The 20214-nt window shown below is 45.1% G+C and overlaps 1 protein-coding gene across 1 annotated transcript; it reads right to left on the reverse strand.

Moving 5' to 3' along the window:
- Positions 1–1546: 1546 nt before the first annotated feature.
- On the reverse strand, positions 1547–7432 carry CSTA (cystatin A). Its single transcript, XM_084835307.1, has 3 exons — positions 7244–7432; positions 2949–3050; positions 1547–1980 (listed from the first exon to the last, which is right to left on the reverse strand). The coding sequence occupies exons 1-3, from the start codon at positions 7307–7309 to the stop codon at positions 1852–1854; spliced, it is 297 nt and encodes a 98-aa protein (XP_084691433.1). The 5' UTR covers positions 7310–7432; the 3' UTR covers positions 1547–1851.
- Between the last annotated feature and the right edge of the window lie 12782 nt (positions 7433–20214).

Here is a 20214-nt window from a genome sequence, read left to right on the forward strand (position 1 = left end):
GCCCTGATGGATGACCTTTATCAAAAGAGGGACAGGGGGAGTGCACCCGTGTTAAATCTGCTCCATCTCTCATCGGCTTTTGATATCATCAGTCATGGTATCCTCCTGGATTGGCTCTGTGAGATGGGTATCGGAGGCACTGTGTTACAGTGGTTCCGGTCCTACCTGCGGGGTCGATTTCAGAGACTAACATTGTGTGACCATTCCTCAGCCCCTCGGCAACTGAGCTATGGGGTTCCACAGGGTACCATCTTGTCCCCAGTATTATTTAGCATCTATATGAAGCCACTGGGAGCAGTCATTAGGGGATTTGGAGCCAAGTGCCATCAGTATGCTTATGACACACCACTCTGTCTCCCTGCAGCATCTGAATCGGGAGAGGCTGTGCAAGTACTGGATTGGTGCCTGCACTCAGTAATGGGCTGGATGACAGCCAATAAACTGAAACCAAATCCTGGCAAGACAGAAGCCCTGTGGGTGAGTGGTTCCTACGTCAGGAAATAGGCTCATTGCCTGTTCTGGATGGGTTTGCCTCTGAAAGATCAGGTCCATAGTTTGGGGGTACTCCTAGATCCATAACTGTTGTTGGAAGCCCAAGTGGCCATGGCAGCTCAGAGTGCCTTTTACCAGCTTCGGCTGGTTCACCAGCTACAGCCTCTCCTGGACAGGGATAGCTTGGCCACAGTGGTACAGGCACTAGTAACCTCAAGATTGGATTACTGCAGTGCACTCTATGTGGGGCTGCCCTTAAGGCTGCTCTGAAAGCTGGAGCTAGTGCAGAATGCAGCAGCTTGGCTGTTGTCGGGAGCTGCCCCTTTCCAGCATGTAACTCCTTTGCTGAGGGAACTGCACTGGCTGTCTATTCGCTACCAGGCCAGGTTTAAGGTATTAGTACTAGCATACAAAGTCCTAAACAACTTGGGACCAAGGTATCCCTTACCAACCTGCCCAATCACTGAGGTCATCAGAGGGCTCGCTCCTGGTGGTTCCACATGGACCTATGGCCTGATAGGAGTCCACCAGGAGAAGAGCCTTCAGCATGGCAGCCCACTTTCTTTGCAATTCCCTGCCCCTAGAGGTCAGGCAGGCATCAACACTGTGTTGTTTCTGGTGCCTTCTGAAAACAGCACTGTTCCAGGAGGCATTCCTTGATTGACCAGTCACGGTTTCTATTAGTACTGTGTTTTTTAAAAAGGATAATTTTAATACGGTGTTTTAATCTTTTATTCTTTTACTGTTTTATCTTTTGTGTTCACCACTCCAAAATCTGTTCTAGATGTGGAGCAGTATATAAATAAATAATCTAAGCCAGACTTGCCCACTGAGAGCATGTGGTCACTCCATCTCAATCCTAACCCCCCAAGAAACCACGCAAGTGTCACTCAAGGAGTGCTACTTATGGCGGTAGAAACAAGTGTACACTAAATCCTCATCAATCTGAGTAAGAGCTTCTGAGGTTACTTTTCTGGAAGGAGGTACAAAACTGTCTCTTCTACATACACTAAGGAAAAACTGTTTCGTGCATGGAAAGCAGCACGCCACTTCGTTTTAAGCCAGCAAATTGTTTATTTTTCTGCAGGGTTTGGCAGTGGGGAGGTAGTCAGCAGCACATTTGCAAAAAGCCTCCAATGAAATAGTACCTAAAAGACAAACGTCGATTAATTTGTGTGAATATAATGACTACTGTTATGTCACAGATTTCATATGATCAAGACATGGCTAAGTCAATGATGATTTAAAATGATATATTTGTAAAAATAATTAGAACACCGAAAAAGACATTATGTTTTGCATTGGTGAAGTTAACACAGTTTTGAAAAATGTACTGGGAAGAGACTTCCAAAGAGCCCTCTAGAAGTAAGTCAGCTCATCATGCTTTGTTTTCTTGCTTTGGAAACTGGTGAGTGTCAGTGGCTTGTTTTCATGAGGGAGGCTTTTGAATATTCGCATGTGAAGGAACTCCTCATTGCCAACATGGACCTGAAAGGTAAGGAAAGGAGTGTATAGATTGTGTGAAGTCAAAGCTTTAAGGAGAGAGAGAAAGTCATCCCATGACCTAGGCCTCAGGTACTCCTCCCATTTCCTCACAGCTATAATGGGAAAGGGAGGTATCAATACCTCCTGTCACACAGGAGGATTAAATTTCATACTGCCATGGCACCAAACTGCAGAGACTCCTATTTAGCCTACTGTATGCTAAAGGACATATCTTCCCAATACTCCTTTGTGGATTGAACATATTTTGTGAGATCATCCATCCCACACATTCTCTGGGGGTCATCAGCACCAACATTAATTATCACAGAACAAATGCAAACTGCATGAGGGTAGATGTGTTATGGTTCCTATTAACATTTGTTAGAATGTAAAGAAAGACTTAATTCTCACTGAAGAAAGAGGCACAAGCAGCTGCACCTGGCAACTAGACTGGGGTTTTTGCTACTGCTGCTAGCATACACCTGACTCACATCAAGGGAAAAGGAGGGAAACAGCCATGCATAAAGGGAGCTCTGCCTTTGCTGCCCCCAGTGCACCTGCAGGCCCCACCAGACCTAAAGCTGGCCATTGGTAACTGAATGCTCCTCCATTCCACCTCTTACCACCCCACCAAATAAATTCCCTCTATATTTATAACTAGCAAGTTGGGAAGAAAGCTAGCCTAGAATTCTTTTCCTTGTCCTCTTATATGTGCAGGGAGGCACTACACAGGATTTATTACATCACCAAGAACGATGCCTGACTTCCCAGGGCCATCCAGTACATTGTATGGCTCACAGTGCAAAATCATTCTGTTTGGAATATGCATCAGATACATTAATTATTGCCACTTATGGGAAAACATATAGCGTTGCCCATTATTAGCAGGTATACTGCACATAACTCACTATATACAAGAGCACATGTGTACTATAGGATCTTATATAGAAAACAGTCAGCATATATGGTACCTTGATGAAGTAGTTTGTTCCAGCAACCACTTGTGTTTTGAATTCGACAGCATTGAAGACCTCAAAACTCTTGCCTTCTCTTTCTTCCACCTGTGCCTTCACCTTGGGGAACAGAAAGGGACAAAAGTACTTCAGTTGTTTAGCCAACTATTGAAAGTTTACAGTCTGCAAGACCTCAGCTATTTGTGCTCTCAAAATCATGGTCAAGGTGAAACTGGCCAATATGATCATGTGATACCAGTGCTTCATCAGCTGCACTGGTTTCTTGTCTGTTTCTGAACCCAATTAAGTGTGGGTGTTGACCTTTAAAGCCCTAAATGGCTTGGGACCAGAGTATCTAAAGGAACGTCTCCTCCTGTACATAACTGCTCAGATCCTTAGGTCATCTTCTGAGGACCTCCTCTGGGTGTCCTTGCTCAAGGACACTAGACAGGTGGCTACAAGACAGAGGGCCTTCTCAGTTGTGGCACCTTGTTTATGGAATGCCCTTCCCAAAGAGGTTCACCTAGCACCCACACGGTTATCTTTTTGGCACCAGGCATTTTTGAGACCTAGTTCTACATTTTTAATGGCTGCTTTATCTATTTTTGTGCTGTTTGCTTTGTACTGTATTGTATTTTTAAATATTTGTACTGTATTGTATTTTTATATATTTGTACTGTATTTCATATTTTCAACTGTTTCTATGGCATTTTAGTATTGTAACTATTTGTAATCTTCCCAGAGAACATTGGTTATTGGGTTGATTAAAAATATAATAAATAAAATTAAATAAGAATTGAGACCTGGAAATATCTTGCCACAAGGAGATGCTGTCTTCTCCCCTAGCCAGTTTTAAATGGCCTAGAAAGCAATGTGGGAAATGTTGACAGATACCAGCTTAAGAGACCAACACCAGTCCTCAAGGAGCTGTGCTGGTTACCCTTCGGCTTCTATGGTGAGTTCAAAGTTTTGCTTTTGATCTTTAAGGGCTCTGTTTGAAGAAATGCCTCCTCCCATGTGTGCCACCTAAGCCAAGAAGGATCTTACTACTGATTTCCCTACCACAGCTGACATTTAGTAGGAAGGCAGTGGAGACAGGACCTTTTGCAGAGCAACACCTTCCCTGTGCAATTCCTCCCAAGGGAAGTGCCAGTTTGCTTCAAGTTTAGTGGCAGTGTGTTGGACTAGGAGCTGGGAGATCTGGGTTGTAGTTCCCACTCGGCCATGGAAGCTCACTGGGTGACTTTGGGCCAGTCACAGACTCTCAGCCCAACCCACCTCACAGGGTTGTTGTTGTGAGGATAAAATGGAGAGGAGGAGGAGGATAATGTAAGCTGCCTTGGGTTCCTTGCAAGAGGAAAAAAGGTGGGGTATAAATGCAGTAATAAATAAATAAAATAGTTTAGAAAACAAGTGTTAAGAATATTCCTATTGAATAAAGCTTTCATTAGCTAGGCTGGCAGTCCTAGAGACCAACAAAATCATCATCATCATCAGGCACACAATCAGGGCAAGTAAGGTTGCCAACTGCACATTCCAGCCCCTGTGCAAGATTATTAACTTCCGAAGAGAAGAAAAAAGAAACAGGACAGCAAAGAATATCCCCACCCAGAAGGACAAACAGATGCAGTGCAAACCTAATATATTCCCATCCATCTGGGCAACTGAATCACCATCGTGTATCACTATCATGCTTTCCTCCCACCCTCCTCCCTCCCAATCTCTTTCCTTGTGTCTCATGTCTTTTTAGATTGTGAGCCAGAGGGCAGGGACTGCTGATTGTAGATTCTTGTAAGCATTCTTGGGAGTCTTTTGACTGAAGGGCGAGATAAAAATGCTTTGAATAAATAAGGACACAATCCTATTGAGAGAGACAGTCCCCTCCGGAGGAGGCAACCTGCCTATCCAATGCAGGGCAGCCGAAGCAGAGAGAAGATTCCTTCCGTGCTCTGGCTGCCCTGCAGTTTTCCTTAGACACCAGATTTCAGACGCCCAAGCACAGCTCCAGGGAAGGGGCAGGAGAAGGCTGGAGACTGCATAGGAAGCTGTCTAAAACAGCTTCCACAGTCTCCTTCCCGCCCCAAGAACACCCTTTTCACCCTGTCCATGCTCCAAGTTATGAGCAAGGACAGGCACAGAGGGGCAGCTGCCATGGTTCTCTCCACCCCAGCTACGAGGGGGAGGGGACGGGAAGCACGATTTCCTGGCTATGAGCTCTGAGCTGGGAAAACAAAAACTCCTATCTCCCCCAGACACTGTCTAGGGGACATAGGATTAGTCTCTAAATAAACAGAGAGTACAAACTAGGATTAGAGGAAAGTCACATTCTTGAATCAGGTTCCACATGAAGACAATACTGTCCAGTCATAAGATCAGATGTCATAAGCAGAACATTTGCTACTTTACTTTCCCCCTTTATATATGACCAAGGCTCCATTAAACCAGAAATCTAGAAATATGCAAGTTGCACACATTGCAGCCCTTGCTGTCTGTTCACCACAGCAGATTTGACAACTGTCCTCAATCAGCAGAAGCGGTTTGTCCCTAAACAAAAAGCTGGGCCCACTGGATGCTGATGGATGAGTCACAGTCATGTGCAGTCCCAAGCTGCACCCAGACAATTCCAAAGTAACAGCAGATAAGGGCAAATGGGGGGGGGGGAACCAAAAGCTACCAGCAAACCCATTTCAGACTGACTAAAATGCAGAAGCAGAAGAACTCTCTTCCCGCTCTCTTGTTGAATAAGGGAATGGCTGTTCCCAAGGGCAGCCTTGCTGGTTCGGAAATTGAGGACATGGGAAATTTTACCCGTGAACAATTGATTAGTTACTAGTTCCCAGCTCCTTATTTTTAGCTCCCACAAAAATTCAGAACAGCTGACTGAGCAGCCTGAATAAGACACTGGAGTTTGTATGCTCCTGCACCTCCAAATAAGCTTTGGGCTACCCCATATCATGTATCTTCATGACCAAGGGACTGCCCCTTCAAGATGAATACACTTGACAGTGTCTTGAGACGAAATGACATACTGGGCTTGATGAGATATTAGGAATATTAGGGAGCATCATAGAAGACACTCTCTTAGAAGTGTGGTTATACGATTTGGAGAGGCTTCATTCAGGGTGCACTCCCCAGCCCACCCTGTTCCTGATTTGTATCATCTCAGATCATCATGCATTAAAGGGTGTTGCACAAAAACAACAGTTTGGATTGGAGTTAATTCTTATGGATCTTGAAGGGGGCAGTTCCCTACTCATGTAGTTATATGATACAGGGTAGCCCAAAACTTATTTTTGGGTACAAGGACACATAAATTCAGTTCCTTATTGAGGCTGCTCATTCAGCTCTGTTTTGAATTTCCATGGGAATAAGGACCCAACTTCTGCTTTGGCTTTTGTGGGGCTGGCGATGTCTCCATTGGCTAAAGCAGTAGCTGTGGAAATGTATGAGTGGGGGCAGTTTAAATAAATTAAAAACAAACCCTCTCGCATAAGTGTTATTGGATTTTCCCTCAGTTGGAAAACAACCACCCCTTTTGGGGGGTTCATGACTAAGAGGCCCAGATGCAAATACATGCCTACAGGGGCTCTGCCCTTGCACCTTTGGAATGGGGAATTCTAATCAACTATTAAAAGAATCAGAAACCCCCAACTCTGAGAAGGTAAGAAGGTTTATGGCACTTTAAAGACAGGCTGGCTTGACACAGCATACACTTTCCTGGACTACTTCTTCAGATCAATATCCATAAAGTGGCCTCTAGCATATGCCACAACAAAAGGTGTGACAAACTGCTCCCCCAGTGCTTGAATTACTGGTAGGCCGCTTCCCTGTTGTGACCACCTTTCTAGCTCAGGAGCAGGCAACCTGTGGCCCTCCAGATGTCGTTGGGCTGCAACTCCTATCAGCCCTGTCCAGCATAGCCAATGGTGAGGGGAGTTGCAGTCCAACATCTGGAGGGGCACAAGTTGCCCACCCCTGCCTTAGCTACTGCTCTAGGAAGGCTGGGCGGGGGCGGGCGCTGCTTTCGCTAAAACTGAGGAGTCAGAGATGGATTTGGGTCGGGGCCCTCGTCCCGCCCGCCCCCCCCCCCATAGGTCAAGCACTGCTTTCCATTGTCTTAGGTACAACAGATTAATGTGGCGGCCTCCGCGGAGTTTCGGCAGGCAAAGGGGTGGCCGCTCCTGAGAGGAACCTTGCGGGCTCGCACAACGCCGCCGCTGGACAAGGCCTCTGCAGGCGCCGCCCCCTCCACCGGCGCTCCCCGCTTTCTCCTGGCTTAGAAAGCTGCAACGAGGCCTCGGCACCTCCCTTACCGCCTGGGCAATCTGCTGCGTCTCTGCTGTGGCCGGCTTGGCCTCGGTGCTCCCGCCGCATTTCATCCTTGCAGGGGAGTGGAGAGGCAGCAAAGGCGACTTCCGCGCAAAATCGAGCCCGAGGAGCCGCCGCCGCCGCCGCCCCGGGCCTTTGTAGCCTGCTGAGCGGCTGACCGTCCGGCCCAGGGTGCGGCTGAGGGAGGAGGCACAGAGATAAGGCGTTAGAGTGATACAGCGTGTGTTCTGGATGGATTTCCAGGTTCACATTGGAGAAGCCGGTGTTTAAAACCTCCCCTGGGTTGAACTAAGAGATGCCTGCAGAGATCAAGGAAGAATCCAGGGTGTCACTGTAACTCGGTACGAGCGGGTGCCTCCCCCTCCCCCGGCGCCAAAACAAAGGGAAGCAGTGGAAGGAAGGGAGTTGTGCTCTTTCTAACTCAGGTCTTACTTTGTGTGAACTCTTCATTTATTGTGTTCTTAAACATTAAAAAATGGAGACTAGATGTTTTCCCAGAACCATGCAATGTAGTCCTGTGTTGCACTCCCGTTGCAGACTGGGGAGCAGGCCAAGACAGCAGCATTCCACAATCCTGCCGTTTAAGAACACCATCCATCCATCAATGCTGTTTTCCCTTCGGTTTCATGTTTTCCCTACGTTGGAGGTTGGGAATTAGGCTGAGAGAAAAGCATACAAGAACCCTGTAATGTAGTCCGCTGTTAATATTTCAGGTTGAAGATTGGGCCGAGGCTAGTTTGGGTTTCCATTTCGGCAAAAACCTGCCAGACACAGCACGGCTCAGATTGCTCCTAAATTGCTCATTGGTCAGACCTCTTCTCAGCCCAAACAGCGCTCAGTCCCATTGCATCCAGGAGCCCCGTGCTCTGTTAACTCATTGCACTTTTTAATGTTTTATAATTTCTTTTAAAATGTACAAACTAGAAAAGAGCACAAATTCCTCCCTTTCTCCTACTTTTTGTTGTGGTAGAGGGCACACATTGCTGCCCAAACACAGCTATGGCAAAATCCTGGATTTCTCCGTTGTTTTCTATGGGGGAGAGTATTTAAACTGAAAATGAAAACTAAGTGTCACGTCACTTTTTCTTAAATCTGTGGGAGGATAGCGAGCTGGCAGCTAGGAAGGAAAGAGAGCATAAGCAGAGATGTCTGGTGCTTCCAGACAAATGGCTTCTACTGCTACAAATAATGACTTACTGCTACCAATAATAAATAAATAAAATAAAAGGTATTGTGCAGCTATTCCATCCTTTCTGCCACTTAACAAATTATTTGTGGTAAGAAAAAAAGATGGAAAAAGAAGTGGGGGAAAATGGAAATGGAAGACACTGTGGTATGAATCACCACGCAAAGGTAAGTCCCGTCTCACTAACCTTTTAGAGTTCTTTGAGAGTGTCAGTAAACATGTGGACAAGAGTGATCCGGTAGACATTGTTTACTTGGACTTCCAAAAGGCTTTTGACAAAGTCCCTCACCAGGGACTCCTGAGCAAACTTAGCAGTCATGGAATAAGAGGAGAGGTCCTCTTATGGATCAGTAACTGGTTAAAGAACAGAAAGCACAGAGTAGGAATAAATGGTAGATTCTCCCAATGGAGGGATGTAAAACAATGGGGTCCCACAGGGATCTGTATTGGGACCAATGCTTTTCAATGTATTCATAAGTGATCTGGAATTAGGAGTGAGCAGTGAAGTGGCCACGTTTGCTGACAACAGCAAATTATTTAGAGTGGTCAAAACACAATGGATTGCAAGGACCTCCAAAAGGATCTCTCTAAACCGGGAGAATGGGTATCAAAATAGCAAATGTGGTTCAGTGTAAGCAAATGTAAAGTGATGCACACTGGGGCAAAAAATCCCAACTTCAAGTATAGCCCGATGGGATCTGAGCTAGCAGTGACAGACCAGGAAATAGATCTTGGGGTTATGGTGGACAGCTCAATGTAAATGTGGACCCAGTGTGCAGTGGCTGTGAAAAAGGCAAATTCTATAGTAGTAGGTATAATTAAAGAAGGAACTGAAAATAAAACTGCCAAGATCATACTCCCGTTATACAAATCTATGGTGCGACCACATGTAGAATACTGTGTACAGTTCTGGTCACCGCACCTAAAAAGAGATATTGTAGAGCTGGAAAAAGTGCAGAAAATGATCAAGTAGCTGGAGCAACTCCCCTATGAGGGAAGCTTACAACACCTGGCATTGTGGGTGTTTTTTAAATTTTAACTATTTATTTCATTTCCATTATAATACATGTACATTATCTGTCTGTACAACTTTGTTCAACACATATGTTATGTATCCTGGGCGTCTCTACACCTCCAGTTTATTGCACATTCATGATTGGCCACTCACTGAATTGTGCGGGTCCATTACATGACGTCGTCATCGTCCAGTCATTATCCCACCATTTCCACCCAACTATCCCGTGTTTTCCTCAAACGGAATAAATGTGGTATTTTTCCAAATATGCGCAAATGGAGCGCCATGATCTCCCCGTGTATTTCTCCCCTGGCACGAATGAACTGCTGTGTGTTGGTGGCTGTGGGCGGTTGGTTTGGTTTGTTGGGGGTCTGATCATGATGGGGAAGGCGGTGACTATGGGCTGCGGGACGTGTCGCCTTCCTGTGCCTGCACCACTTTGGGTCCTTGCCACTTTCGGCCTACAGCATTCTGAACAAGGCAGCAGAGCGGCAAGGCGGCAGAGCGGCAGGCAGGTCGGCAGAGCAGTGTGCAGCCTTCCGACCTGCCGGGACACCCCCCTCCTGTGCGTTCCCGGTGAGTAAATGGCTGTGGGGCCCAGGGAGGACTGGGGGGAACTGTCTGTGTGTCAGTCCCCATCCACCAGTAACGTGCAAGGGGAGGGAAAGGGGCAGGAACCAGGGAGGAGCTGTCGCACATGTAATGCTTTTTTGCAGAAAGGTGGTGATGCCTCTAAGTGGCATCATCACCCCCACGAGAAGGAAAGAAACGAAAAATAATGCAACGAGGACAGCCATCTAAAGAGAACAACCCAGTCCTGCAATAATACTGGATGGGGAAAGAACCGGCATTGATGTGGAATTCTCCACCTGTGTGACGGAGCCCCCTTGGCAGGGTTAGTTACTGTTTGTGAACCTTGGCAGCTCCTGTAGAGTTGGGAGCAGCAACAGTGGGCAGAGCTTCTTCTAAGCCCTCATTTCTGTGTGTGCTGAAGAAAGAACAGTTGTGTTTGAGGCCCGCTGATTCCTGCAGTCATTCCTACTACCGATGCAACATTTTTTGGCAATGAGGATGGGATACTGAGAGCTATACAGGCAGCAAGGACTGTGAATCCATTTACACAGCTGACTGGTAAGGAGTCAGCTAGACCCACTTAAGAACTTGAGCAACTCCTGCGCTTTAAAAAAAAGAGAGAGAAATAAGGTAAAAATGGCTGCTTCTTGGACATATTGAAGGGTTTGATGTTAGACAACCTGCTTCCTGGGATTCTTACACAGAACGACTTTCATTCTACCTCGAAGCAAATAAGATAGCTAATGCTGAACAAAAGCGAGCTGTGCTCTTAGCTGTTTGTGGGCCACAGACATTTGCTGTAATAACATCCCTCGCTGCTCCTGCCTCACCCAAAACTAAGACATTTGGTGAACTTTTAGGATTATCGAAGATAATCATTTCTCACCAAATCCTTCAGTTATTGTGCAGAGATTAAATTTCACAAACAAATGTAGCAACCTGGAAAGGGCATTGCCACTTATATTGCAGAACTGCATCATCTTTCCCAGCACTGCAACTTTGAGGATTTTCTAGAGGATATGGTGAGGGATCACTTGTCTGCAGGGTTTATGATGAAGCGCTACGACTCCTCCTGTCTGAGTCAAACTTGACTTTTGCAATGGCTCAAGAAAAGGCATTAGCCAGTGAGACTGCATCACTATATGTCACAGAACTCAAGAGAGATGAATACAATGTGAATGCCATCCGGAGCAAGCAGGCTGAGAATTCTGGGCAGCAAGGCCAACAGAACACAAGAAATGCACCCTCCATAAAATCTGCAGATAGGCCCTGGCTTAGCTATTCCTGCTCAGGCAGTGGAGGGCCACATCAGCGCTCTCTGTGCAGATTCAGAGATGCTGAGTGCAGGTTTTGCAAGAAGAAGGGTCACCTTGAGCGAGTCTGCCATTCAAAATCTGTCAGCACAAGGCCAAGGAACTATAACAAGGAGTCACTCCACCTAGCATCTCATGGGGCTGATTATCCACAGGGTGTTGAAACTCAACAGCTGTATTACATTCAGAAGGTCTGTGGCGAGGAACCTCATGCCTCTGTGTTGTATGCAGCACTATTAATCAGTATTAATCAATGTAATAATTAGAAGTGCAAAATGGAAGTGGATTCGGGGCCTGGGGGTATCCATAATTAACAGGGACACCTTTAAGCACGTATTTTCTGCAACCCTTGCTCCAAAATTGTCAAGTCCATTGTGCATTCTGCGCAATTACAATGCAAAGTACGTCAGTATCATTGGATGCTTCACTGTAGATGTCCAGGGTGGCTCCTTCTAAGGGAAGCTTCCACTTATCATTGTGGAGGGGCAGAGGAAAAACCTCTTGTGGAGAAACTGGTTCTCATTGGTAGTGATTAGCGTTCCAGGAATTCACCACCTTACTACAGGTCCACTTGCAGCAATTATTAATAAATTTCCAAGAGTATTTTCTGAAAAATTGGGAGAATACAAAAGGAAGCCAGTGTCACTCCATCTGGATCCACCTATTGCACCAATTTGCATGAAAGCCAGGAATGTTCCTTTTGCATTGTGGGGAAAAAATTGAAGAAGAGCTTGAGCATCTCATCAAGCAAGATGTGTTAGAACAAGCTACACAGACCCAGTGGGCTACTCCCATTATGCCATTATGCCTAATGGGAAGGTGAGACTGTGTGGGGATTATAAGTGCACTGTCTATAAGGCACTTAAGCAGCATCCATACCCAGTGCCTGCTGTCAATCAACTCCTTGCTGTTCTTGGTGGAGGGAAGGTCTTTGCAAAACTTGATCTGGCCTAAGCATATCAACAGTTGGTCATTGATGATTCTACAGCAGATGCCCAAACAATCATCACTCATCAAGGTGCATTCTGAGCAAAGCATCTGCAATTCGGAATTTCTGTGACCTCTGGACCGTTCCAGCAATTCATGGAAACCCTACTTTCTGGAATCCCAAGTGTTGTACTATATTTAGATGATGTCCTACTCATGGGATCAATAGAGGAAGAACATGCTGAACGACTTCAAGAAGTCCTACATCATTTTGACACATCTGACATTCATGTAAAAAAGGAGAAATGTGAAATTGGAACCTCCATCCATTTTTGGACTATCGTATTGATGCTTCTGACATTCACCCCACTGACGAAAAAATACGTGCAATTCACGATGCACCTGCTCCAAAAACAAAGCAGGAACTTCAAGCCTTCTTGGGACTTCTCAATTTCTACCATGGGTTTCTTCCACAAAAGGCCACCATTGCTGAGCTACTGCATTGCTTGCTGGGAAAAGGAGTTCTATGGAACTCCTTTTCCCATCATGAAAAGAAAACCAGCCAGCATGAGATTGCTTTCCAGAATGTCAAACACCTGTTGACTTCAAGTTCTGTGCTGAAGTCATCACATTATGATGGAAAAAAACCCACTACTGATATGTCTTCTTACGGGGTCGGTGCTGTGGTAAGCCCAAATTTCCAGATGGTACAGAGGCACCAGTTGCTTATTATTCAAGGACTGTGTCATCCACTGAAAGGAACTTTGCACAAATTGACAGAGAAGCCTTGGCTCTTTTTGCAAGAGCCAAAAAGGTCCACAGCTATCTCCATGGCCATGCTTTTGAAATACACATGGACCACAAGCCTCTTCTAGGAAACCTCTCTCCTGGCAAGCCTACTCCCTGCATACTATCACCCCGCATGCAGCATTGGAGCATTCTGCTCCATGCTTATGATTATACACTTGCCTACAAACCAGGAAAGGCAATAGCTAGACGATGGATTGAGTCAGGTACCACTTCAAATTCCAGATTTTTTTGTACCTCCTTCACTGGAAATCTTGATGCTTGAAGCCCTTCCTGACCCACCTCTGGCTGACTAGGCTGACTGCTCGAGATCCTGTACTAGCTTGTGTTTCAAACTGGGTATGGAGGGGATGGCCGGATGAGGAACTGCCAGAGGAATTTAAGCCATTCGAACGCCGTCCTCAAGAGATGCCTGCCCATAAGGGATGTCTGCTATGGGGAAACGGTGTTGTTATTCCAGATAAGGGTTGTCAAACCATCTTGTCTGTGCTGCATGCAGCTCATCCAGGGACCATTTGCATGAAAGCATTGGCCAGGAGTCTGGTGGCCTGGTATTGACTCAGATATTGAAAAAAACTGTAAATGAGTGCAGTACTTGTCAAGCCAGTAGGCACAATCCATCAAGAGCACCTATCTTTCCATGGGAAGTGACCAAGAAGCCTTGCTCAAGAATACATATTGATCTTGCAGGACCATTTCAAAGAAAAAACTTCTTGGTTGTGGTAGATTCTTACTCGAAGTGGCTTGAAGTAGTCTTAGTACCATCACAAATAGCCGCTGCACCCATCACAGCACTGTGCCACTTATTTGCAACCCATGGGTTGCCTGACACTGTAGTCTCAGACGATGGGACTGCATTTACATCTGCTGAATTTAAAACACTTGTAGACACGAACCTTATTCAGGCTGTCACCATTGCACCTTGTCATCCCTGAGCAAATGGTCAAGCTGAATGGGTGGTGCAGACAACAAAAGATGCCCTGAAGCGCATTGCAGGAGGATACTGGCCTTGCCAGGTTTCTCATTGCTCAATGTGTTACTCCTTGTGCAACAACAGGAGTCAGTCCTGCACTTATGGGGCAGCGTCTAAAAACCTGTCTTGACCGTCTCAACCCAGACTTAGCTGGAGACTTACAACACTCAGTCTTCTCCTGAAAGAGGGTCTATGAGCCCCCGGCAAAGGCTGAAGGGGCAGGATTGCAGCTTGAGATTGATTAGCATATGGCCAAGGAATACCTAATTACTTTGAATGAGTTCAAATCTCCAGGGCCATATAAACTGCATCCTAGAGTAATCAAGGAACTGGCAGAAGAACTCTCAGAACCACTGTCTATTATCTTTGAGAAATCCTGGAGGATGGGGGAAGTGCCAGATGACTGGAGGACAGCTACTGTTGTCCCCATCTTCAAAAATGGCAAAAAGGAGGAATCTGGGAACTACAGACGAGTCAGTCTGACATCAATCCCTGGGAAAATTCTAGAGCAGATTATAAAGCAATCTGTAAGTACCTTGAAAACAATGCAGTGATTACTCGAAGCCAACATGGATTTGTCGAGAACAAATCCTACCAGACTAACCTGATCTCATTTTTTGATCGGGTAACCTCCCTTGTGGACTGTGAGGAATGCTGTGGACATCATATACCTTGACTTCAGCAAAACTTTCGACGAAGTGCCCCATGATATACTGATGAGCAAACTAGCTAAAAGTGGGCTAGATAAAACAATGGTCTGGTGGATCCACAATTGGCTACAGAATCGGACTCAAACAGTGCTTATCAATGGGATCTTCTCAAAATGGGGAGAGGTAACGAGCAGGGTACTGCAGGGCTCAGTCCTGGGCCCAGTGCTCTTCAACATTTTTATTAATGACTTGGAGCAGGAGGTGCAGGGAATGCTGATCAAATTTGCAGATGACACAAAATTGGGTGGGATAGCTAATACCCTGGAAGACAGAAAGAGAATTCAAAGTGATCTGGATAGGCTGGAGCACTTGGCTGAAAACAACAGAATGAAATTTAATAGGGATAAATGCCAAATTCTGCACCTAGGAAAAAGAAACCAAATGCACAGTTACAGGATGGGCGATATTTGGCTCAACAATACTACAAGCGAGAAGGATCTTGGAACTGTTGTAGATCACAAGCTGAATATGAGCCAACAATGTGATATGGCTGTAAAAAAGGCAAATGCTCTTTTGGGCTTCATTAATAGAAGTATAGCTTCCAAATCCCGGGAAGTTCTAGTTCCCCTCTACTCAGCACTGGTTAGGCCTCATCTGAAGTACTGAGTCCAGTTCTGGGCACCACACTTTTAAGAAAGATGCAGACAAACTGGGGAGGGTTCAGAAGAGGGCAACAAAGATGATCAGGGGATTGGAAACAAAGCCCTATGAAGAGAGACTGAAAGAACTGGGCATATTTCGCCTTGAGAAGAGAAGACTGAGGGGAGATATGATAACGCTGTTCAAGTACTTGAATGGTTGTCCCAGAGAGGAAGGCCAGGATCTCTTCTCGATCATCCCAGAGTGCAGGACACGGAATAAGGGCTCAAGTTACAGGAAGCCAGATTCCGGCTGAACATCAGGAAAAATGTCCTGACTGTTAGAGCAATACGACAATGGAACCAATTACCTAGGGAGGCAGTGGGTTCTCCCACACTGGAGATATTTAAGATGAAGCTGGACAGCCATCTGTCAGGGATGCTTTGTCCTAGATTCCGTATAGGCCCATTCCAACCCTACTATTCTATGATTCTGTGAAAGCAAAAACAGGAGGAAGATCTGGATGCTGCTTTCTGAGCTCCTGCTCTCCACTCATTTGTCTCATAAGATCAGGTGTTTGCTAGGAACAATGGTGCTGGACCAAGGTGGGTTCCTTCCTCCATCACTGAGGTCACTGGACCTGTGTCATACAAGGTCCAGTGTGCAGATGGGTCAGTGTGGCATCGCCATGTTGACAGCTAAGAAGGCGTTGTGGCCAGAGTGGGTTGTCATCAGCAGAGGTAGCTGCTGAAGATCTATCTGGAACTGATGAGTTTCTCTCATTGCCTGTTGAAGTGCCAGAACCACTAAGAAATGGGAGCAATACTCCTTCCTTATCTACAGCAGTTACTGAAAGGAAGTCATCTTAGGAATCTACACCTACTAGTCGACTGCAAAGACCGTGCAGTGAAAGTGTTCGGTTGAAGGACTATGATAGCTAAGGGGGAAGGAATGTTATGTATTCTAGGGGTTCTGTGGGTTAGTTATTATTTTTGAGCCTTGGCAGCTCCTGTAGAATTGGGGGCTACAACAGTGGGTGGAGTTTCTCTTAAGCCTTCACTTCTGTGTGTGCTGAATAAAGAACAGCTGTGTTTGAGGCCCACGCTGATTCCTGCAGTCATTCTTTGTACAACTTTGTTCACCAAATGCATAATAAATTGTACAACAATTTATACGTATATATGTTACTCTATATTAACAATGATAAGATGTACATATTTTATTCTTAAGAACAAATATATAACCTAAATGTTCACTGCATTTTTTAATGTCTGAAAACATGCATTAGAATTTGTTAATACATATACCTTCTTATTTGTTGTTTTAAACATGTATAGTACCTTTTCATGTTCTATGATAACCAGAGTTTTGTAGCAAGAGGGAACACTCAGTCGTTTATCTGCATTTGCATAAACAATAAAACTGTACCATTCATACAACTGCCCTTTTTTCTTTGTCCTTCTGCTAATTTAATACTATTTGTCAATTTTTCTAATAACGCAGTCTGCTATCCTCTGTTGTACCATTCTTTAAGCGAGATTCTTTTTAGATATTTCCATTTGCTGGCTAGTTGCAGTTGTTAGAAATCTTATAGGTGTTTCTGTAATAAATTTTCATTATTGCCTTGAAATATTCCCAGTAATGCTAATTCTGGTGTTTTTGATATGCTTTGTCCTGTTATTTTATTAACTGCTAGAAAAACAAAGTCCCATATTTTCTTCACTTTCCCTCATTCCCACAACATGTGTTGTGTGGTGCCTAGTTGTTTACATCCACTCCAGCAAAATTTATTGTTGTCTGAATTAATATAAGTGCACTGAAGTGAGATACCAGCCTTGTATCATTTTAATAGTTTGTTCCCTGATTTTGGAGGACAGCATTTTAATTGGAAAACTCTGCCAGATTGTATTCCATTCTTCTTCAGTAATTTGAATTTTCCAGTTTAGTTCCTAAACTAAGCTCAGGTTTCCAGATGTTCCCATATCCATTTCTAACAATATTTTATCAATTTTAGAGATAACACCTGGAGGGAGCAATCCTATGGCCTCTAGATGGCCATAGGATATGGCGGTTTCCAGGAACCAACCTCAGAGCCTGCGCTCCAAGGTGAGTTCCTGTAGAAGCAACCTTCCCCCCTCCTGCACTGCCTCGCAGGCAGCTCAGAATGGCCCCACATGCCGCACTTGGAAGAGGAGCGCGGAGCGGAGAAAACGGGGCATTCCAGGGCAGGGAAGGCGGGAATGCCAGTGCAACACATCCTATGTGTCATCCAGCAGCCGTTTCTCCTGCTCCGCTGTCCCGTGGCTAGACAGCCGAAATCAGGTGGCTGAAGTTAAACATACCCAGTTCTTTCCATCTCTCCTGATCGGGCTTTATTTCTAGTCCCCTGATCATCTTCATTGCCCTCCTCTGAACCCTCTCCAGTTTGTCTGCATCCTTCTTAAAGTGTGGTGCCCAGAACTGGACACAGTACTCCAGATGAGGCCTAACCAGTGCTGAGTAGAGGGGAACTAGTACTTCCCGGGATTTGGAAGCGATGCTTCTATTAATGCAGCCCAAAAGAGCATTTGCCTTTTTTGCCACCACATCACATTAGTTGGCTCATATTCAGCTTGTGATCTACAACAATTCCAAGATCCTTCTTGCTTGTAGTGTTGTTGAGCCACGTATCCCCCATCTTGTAACTGTGCATTTGGTTTCTTTTTCCTAGGTGCAGAACTTGGCATTTATCCCTATTAAATGTCATTCTGTTGTTTTTCACCCAGAGCTCCAGTCTATCAAAATCACTTTGAATTTTGTCTGACAGACTCACCTTTAAGAGCTATGTGACAAGCAGGCTGGTACAATATGGTTCTCTCCATGCTGGGAGTGGCTGTACCTATTGAATTGGCCAGTACAGATGGGTGAGAATTTTGTTTGGTTCCCTTTGGACAGGAACTTCTCAACATCTGCAGATTTCTTCATAAATGGGACAGAAAGAATTTGAGATTTAAAAAATTAAAATAGAGAAGAAGCCTATAGTTTTAGAAAGCAACAACAACACCATTTGTATTTTCTTTCTACAGGGGAACCCTAGGGTACAGAAAACTGAGCAGTTTATTTAGGCAATATTCTGAGGTAAGTGGAGCTCACCCACAGAGAAGAACTTGTCTGCTGCAGCATTCTGCAGAGAAGAATGGAGTGGAATGGTGTTTCCCCTGCTCATGCACAGAGAAGGGAAGTATGTAGCCACGGGCAGTGAACACAAGAGTTCCTGTTAAAGTATGTAGAATTTCCTGTGCTGGTCCTGAATGTATCTGCTTGCAAAAGTGGGGCTGTACATGGAAGGAAAACAGTGCCTGAGGAACTATGGACGGAGTTGTTCAGGAGGCAGCAACTCAATCCATCCCAAAGAAAAAGAAATGCAAGAAAGCAAAGTGGCTGTCTGATGAGGCTTTACAAGTAGCTGAGGAAAGAAGGGAAGCGAAAAGCAAGGGAGAAAGGGAAAGATATATCCAACTGAATGCAGAGTTCCAGAGAATAGCAAGGAGAGACAAGAAGGCCTTCTAAAATGAACAATGCAAAGAAATCGAGGAAAACAACAGAATGGGAAAGACTAGAGATCTTTTCAAGAAAATCGGAGATATCAAGGGAATGTTTTGTGCAAAGACAGGCATGATAAAGGACAAAGAAGGCAGGGACCTAACAGAAGCAGATGAGATTAAGAAGAGGTGGAAAGAATACACAGAAGAACTATACAGGAAAGATCTGAATGTCCCTGATAACCATGATAGTGCGGTCACTGAACTTGAGCCCGACATCCTAGACAGTGAAGTCAAGTGGGCCTTAGGAAGCATTACTAACAACAAAGCTAGCGGAGATGACAGTATTCCAGCTGAGCTATTTAAAATCCTAAAAGATGATGCTGTTAAAGTGCTGCACTCAATATGCCAACAAATTTGGAACACTCAAGAGTGGCCACAAGACTGGAAAAGGCCAGTTTACATTGCAGTTCCAAAAAAGGTCAACGCAAAAGAGTGTTCAAACTACCGCACAATTGCGCTCATTTCACATGCCAGCAAGGTGATGCTTCAGCAGCATGTGAACCGAGAACTACCGGAAGTACAAGTGGGGTTTCGAAGAGGTAGAGGAACTAGAGATCAAATCGCCAACATTTGCTGGATCATGGAGAAAGCAAGAGGATTCCAGAAAAACATCTATTTCTGCTTCATTGACTACGCTAAAGCCTTTGATTGTGTGGATCACAACAAACTGTGGCAAATTCTTAGAGATGGGAGTACCAGACCACCTTACCTGTCTCCTGAGAAACCTCTACGTGGGTCAAGAAGCAACAGTAAGAACCGGACATGGAACAACCGATTGGTTCCAAATTGGGAAAGGAGTACGACAAGGCTGCATATTGTCACCCTGCTTATTTAATTTATATGCAGAGTACATCATGAGAAATACCAGGTTGGATGAATCACAGGTTGGAATTAAGATTGCCGGGAGAATTATCAACAACCCCCGATATGCAGACGATACCACCCGAATGGCAGAAAGCAAAGAGGATCTAAAGAGTCTCTTGTTGAGGGTGAAAGTGGAGATTGCAAAAGCTGGTTTGAAACTCAACATTAAAAAAACGAAGATCATGGCATGTGGCCCCATCACTTCCTGACATATAGAAGGGGAAGAAATGGAAGCAGTGACAGATTTTACTTTCTTTGGCTCCAAGATCACTGCAGGCGGTGACTGTAGCCATGAAATTAAAAGATGCTCCTTAGGAGGAAAGCTATGGCACACCTAGACAGCATAGTAAGAAGCAGAGACATCACCTTGCCGACAGAGGTTCATATAATCAAAGCTATGGTTTTCCCAGTAGTAATGTATGGC

The sequence above is a fragment of the Heloderma suspectum genome, chromosome 2 (genome assembly GCF_057233095.1).
Source record: "Heloderma suspectum isolate Gila_16-S chromosome 2, 16-S_ref, whole genome shotgun sequence".
Lineage (NCBI taxonomy): Eukaryota > Metazoa > Chordata > Lepidosauria > Squamata > Helodermatidae > Heloderma > Heloderma suspectum.